Source organism: Etheostoma spectabile, chromosome 17 (assembly GCF_008692095.1).
Source record: "Etheostoma spectabile isolate EspeVRDwgs_2016 chromosome 17, UIUC_Espe_1.0, whole genome shotgun sequence".
NCBI classification, from domain to species: Eukaryota; Metazoa; Chordata; class Actinopteri; order Perciformes; family Percidae; genus Etheostoma; species Etheostoma spectabile.
The window spans coordinates 2,638,637-2,643,983 of NC_045749.1; the positions used below are offsets into that span (position 1 = coordinate 2,638,637).

Here is a 5,347-nt window from a genome sequence, read left to right on the forward strand (position 1 = left end):
TGTGTGTGTGTGTGTGTGTGTGTGTGTGTGTGTGTGTGTGTGTGTGCGTGCATGTGTATTAGCCTACTTACAGGGTATTTTTCCAGAGGGTCAATCAACAGTGCTTCTCCAAAAATAGATTGACAATATTCAGCCATTTTTGCCTGCTGCTTCAAACTGATAAATGGATAGACAGATGGATGAATAGATAGATAGATAGATAGATAGTTAGATAAACATCTACATTATAAACCATCCATACAGATCAATCAACACAAATCAACAAATGAATAATGACAGAGGTTCTCACGAGTCCACGTGGTTTTCAAAGGAGAGTATGACGGGGAAAGGTGAGGTCTTGAAGGCGCACTCTGCAATAGCTTCAATCACTTCCTGGGAATAAAAAAACAAACTGACATCAGTACCAAGAGAAGTAGTAAGCAAGGGAAAGCCAAGCAAAACATATTTCACACACAAAAACAACCACAGAACTAATCAAATCTCCAGGAGATAAGGAGTGTTTTCAGTCTGCCTTCAAACAATACTCGTGTCTGAGCACAACCAATACAAAGCGTCTAAATACTCAGGACCACAAAAACCAAAAGCAGCTTCATCAACTTAGGATTTGGCCCTTGGAACAACTAGTATACCCTTTGCCAGACGACCTACAAGGTTTGTAGACAATAAGTCATTTTTGTAATGTTTTGTTTAGGGCAGTTTAGTAGAATTGACAGGCGAGACCAAGATCCCCGGAGCCTTGAGCCCATAGGGCCCCAGAGTGCCGGTCTTAGCGCCCTTACTCCACTGATTCCCAACCACTGATCTTATGACAAGTTTAGAGTAAAAAACACTCTTTGGTGGAACTGCTAATGACTCATAAACAACTGAAATGTATTAAATGAGTTCCAACTTCCCTGCTTTGTTGTGAGAGATTAAAAGGCAAAAAGGTTAGAAACCAATGGCTGTTGGTACAATATGACTACATATCAACAGGACACACCTTAAAAGGGATTTCCGATGTCATGGTGAACCCGTGTGTGATGACAGGTTCCTCCTCAGCAGTTCGTCCTTTCCACACATCTAACTCCACACAGCGGCATCCAGCCAGAAGAACCTGCCTGTACATCTCCACCGAGGAGCTCCCCGCCAGCTGGCCCGCTGGAACACAAGTTAGACATCATGACAGGTCAAACTACAGTGAGAAAGCACTTTGCTGCATTAGGATGTTTTTGAGAATGATGGTATGCTTTTATTTGATAGTGGAGAGAGGCAGTAGATGTGCGTGTGAAAAGAGAGAATGTCATGCAGCAAAGAGTCTATCGAGCCAGAAAGTGAACTGGGGACTCACTGCTCGGGACATTTGCGCCCTAAACACTCGGCTATCAGGTCGCCCCAGAAAGAGTCCCTTTCTAAACTCTAAAAGCACATTAGGTGTTTAGTAGAGGTGAATTTCTGAACCGTTGCTGAGTTCATTGTCACTCTGAAGAACTACAGGGTGGAGCTTTATGTTCCCCTGACACTCTGCTTTATTCACAGAATTTAAAGCGTCATCTTGTTCAGAGATTTTTTAGATGTGTTTGTGTGAGCCACAACAAATACGACGTTCTAAACATTTAAAACAAATGAAATTAATTAATTGACGAATAAACCTTGACGAACTTCCGGCAAATTTGAGATTTGCTCCGCAAGTCCGTCTGGCCAAGAGCCCAGTCAAGTCCATTTCCAATTTATCCAAATCAAGGCACCAATCACAACCGTTGAGGCGGGCTTTACACGATGATGATAGCGCAGCAACATTGAAGCATATTTTATACCGCAGTAGAACATCACTCGTTCAAATCAGCTACCGGGTCGGTTTTAGGCGACTTGAATGTTTCCTTTTTGTTAAAAAATGAGCAAAGTAATACACTTGAAGCCCTTATGTCTAAAAAAAAAAATGTTTTTAGGTCAATCCAATTGCGCCCAGAGGCATTAGAGCGGCCCTTTTGGAAATGGGCCGTGAATGAGCGTTACCCAGTCCCACTCTCAGTTACAACTGAGAAGGGTCTGGTGTCGACCAGGCTAGAAATTAATAGCTAAGCACTAAAATCACAATCCAGATGGCGTTTTTGTTGTTGCCCACAGCTCATTTTCTTGGATGGATGTCAACAACCATCCCCTCGCACCTTCAAATCCTTGAGTTTGTTGTTGTGTCCTGGCAGCAATTGACTGCGTCCAATGTTTGAATGCAAAGTAATGATTCACTACTACTAGTAGTGTGTGTGTGTGTGTGTGTGTGTGTGTGTGTGTGTGTGTGTGTGTGTGTGGGGGGTGTGTTGATACCTGTCAGTATGTATTATGTGATGGATGTTGATGATGTAGTGAGCAGGGAAAGCTCATGTCTTCAGACTGATCCAGTTTTTCTGGTGGGATGATTCCATTCTCGTCACTGGAGATATAACTGGAGAAGGCCTGGAGAGAGATAACGCCTACGTAACACACACACACACACCGCACGCCACCACGTCACACGCACACACACACACACACACACACACACACACACACACACAGATATGTATATATATTTAAGGACATAAAAGTGAGAAGCACGTTTCTTCATTATAAATATTTGATGCACCCTGCAGTGTCTCTTTAAGACTCTCTCTTAACATCTTGTTGGTTTCTAATATTTTAGAGCTGGAAATGTCGCCCATTAAGCTTGACAGAAAAGTTCAGCCACACCCATCATGTCCTACAGTTTTTTGCCATCACTTTGGCCCTAATTTCAGAACCTTGACGTCATTTTTCTCACAGATCATGCAAGAGGTGGCGCTGGTTTTGTTGTAGTTGCCAGATTTTCTTCTGGCAGAATCCAGACAAATGTGAGCACCTCAAGTGCTTAATTTAGCAATTTACACTCGGTGGATATGTGGGTGGGTTGGAAGATTATTTTGGTAACCACCCATGTGCACACACAAAAGTATGCAGCTGACTAGCTAACGGCATCGTAAGCTATTTAGGAAAAAGACCAAATATCCTGTGTGTGTGTGTGTGTGTGTGTGTGTACCTTGCTTCAGCTGTTCCTGGTCATGTTGGTACCGCTCCATCAGAGAGTGTGTCTGTGCGGGACGGAGAGGCGGGTAGAGGATTTCATTCAGCCTCGGGTCTCTCTGCTTGTTGTTGATGAAGTCGGTCATCTGATCGAGTGACAGCACGTTGTCATCCCATCCTCTGCAGAACAGAACGGGGTCAGGACGGATGTTACAGGGCACCACAGCACGTCTACACATCCTCAAAACACTTTACACAATCCTTTAAAAGTGGTGAAATATATAAGGTCCAATATGGTTGCAATTTGTCCACATGTTATTTTCACATAATTGTGTCCACGTTACTAAAGTACATGTAACTCACATTAGTGCAAGTTAATAAAAATGAAGTCGATACACGTTTCAGTAAATAAAATACCTATTTCATTACCATAAAGAAAATAAATGTTCACAAATTTACAATTATCTGCAGTACTCACAGCTTTTCTAACTGTTTGTAACTGTGTTGTTTTTTTTCTGATAATTTATGGATAAAACTATTGGGAATTAAAAGATTGATCAATCAATGACAATAATTCGCTGAATACAATAAGTTAATCACACAATACTGTGATTAACACGGCGGAGTTACAGACACAGCCTGTCTCTTTCATCCCCCTCTGTGTACAAGTGGGACAGAAGAGGAATCATTATTCATCATCCTTCCCATATCAAAGAAATTGGCCTGAAGCAAATAACAACACACTTAAAAAGTAGAGTAGCTTGTTTAACACTAACAAGTATTTGAGCTGATCAGGGGTCAGCGACTGTAGCTGTATATCAGGAGACTTTCTTAATACTTACTGCAGTTTAAAGACGTTGCTGAGTTCAGGACGGGGACACAGAAAGTCCAAAAAGCTCCTGTATACTTCAAGTGTGAAGTCCTCCAGTTTGATACTGTCACCCTGTCAGATATGTAGGACACAGTGATCAATTAGCAAAATCTGGAGCCGTTGGTGTCAAAGACACTGTCTCAGCTTCCAGCACCTCTCTGTGTTTTATCTTCTTCCTACTTACTGTAAGAGAGTTGTTTTTTTTGTTTTTTTAAACCTTATAAATAATGAAACATTTTCTCCTCATCTTTGATTCATTTCCAACTCTTCTCCATTAAAAAGACATTTTCTGTGCTCACAGGAATATTATATGTCAGATTCAGTGTGAGCAGGGACTTTATTTCTTTTCACTAGTTGCTTCAAAACTTGATGACCCAGATATGTGAGCTCGTTCCAAGCCCTCCGTGCACTGTGAGTCATTCTGGACGAAAAGCATCAGATAAAAAGCCTCAACAGAAAAAAGAAAACAGAGGGGAAAAGTGATAAAGTTGAGTGTGTGTCTTATACTGCACAGTTATCCAAAGGGAAGGCCACAGCTTCTCAAAGCATGTATTCATGACATATTTAAACTATAAACTCTCATGTATGTCTACGATTCACTGCCACTAAGAATAATGCAGAGGTCTGTGCAGTGTTTACCCGTCCGTAGGGCAGTTTGCAGTTCTCCAGGGCCGTCTCTACTCTCTTTCTGTCTGATGAAAACAGTCGAGCAAAGCTGAAAAAGACAATGACATCACAGCATTATCACCTCACTCTCAACCACAACATGTCGCCAACTCGAAAACCTACATTTTGACTTCTTGAAAAATATCTCCTCCCTCTAATGAACTACCCCAAATTCCCTCCTGTAACTCCCCCAGATGTCCTCTCTTCTTACTACACCAAACTTATTTTACCTTCCACGTCACCTCCTGGTCTCCCAAAATGTCAATAAAACAAATTTTACCCTGACAACATGACTAAGAGCCAGGTAAATTATATTATTGTTGAACACCTTTTAGGTCACTTACAGTAAGTGGGTCATGTGGTGTTGTTACTCTTGCAAATAAACACACAAAAGTCCGTCATTGGACCTGTGAGTCATTGCACCAACTGCGTCAGGCAGGTTAGTTTCCCCTCGGCATTTCTTCTTAGTTTCAAATTGTCGCCTATAATAACCTAGCAATATTCCCCCCTAAACAGTTGTTTAGCCCGGTGGCAAGGGCCCGGCTAGGGGCCATTCACAGACAGATGGCAGCACTGATGTAGAGCCCAATGGTCTCTGTGATGACAAAACCATGGATGGAATTGCAAAATTAATCATTAATAAAAAAGCTGCAACATAGATTCCATAGGTCTCTGCATTAAGTCATTGACAACATGTAAAAATATGACTATGTCTAAGTTTCCAACCGAGCCAAACAAAAACTGTAGTCTGAAAATACTTTCAAAAATAATTCCCGTTGGCTTAGGCCTAATGGGGGG

At 41.7% G+C, this 5,347-nt stretch overlaps 1 protein-coding gene across 1 annotated transcript in view; it reads right to left on the bottom strand.

Moving 5' to 3' along the window:
* Positions 1-5,347, bottom strand: part of LOC116705016 (1-phosphatidylinositol 4,5-bisphosphate phosphodiesterase beta-1) — a gene marked incomplete in the record, with an annotated part of 36,209 nt that overhangs the window by 21,164 nt on the left and 9,698 nt on the right. Inside the window, 7 exon segments of the mRNA XM_032540852.1 lie at positions 72-156; positions 290-372; positions 980-1,148; positions 2,312-2,447; positions 3,029-3,192; positions 3,855-3,955; positions 4,523-4,598. Of these exon segments, the coding sequence (XP_032396743.1) occupies positions 72-156; positions 290-372; positions 980-1,148; positions 2,312-2,447; positions 3,029-3,192; positions 3,855-3,955; positions 4,523-4,598 (814 nt within the window).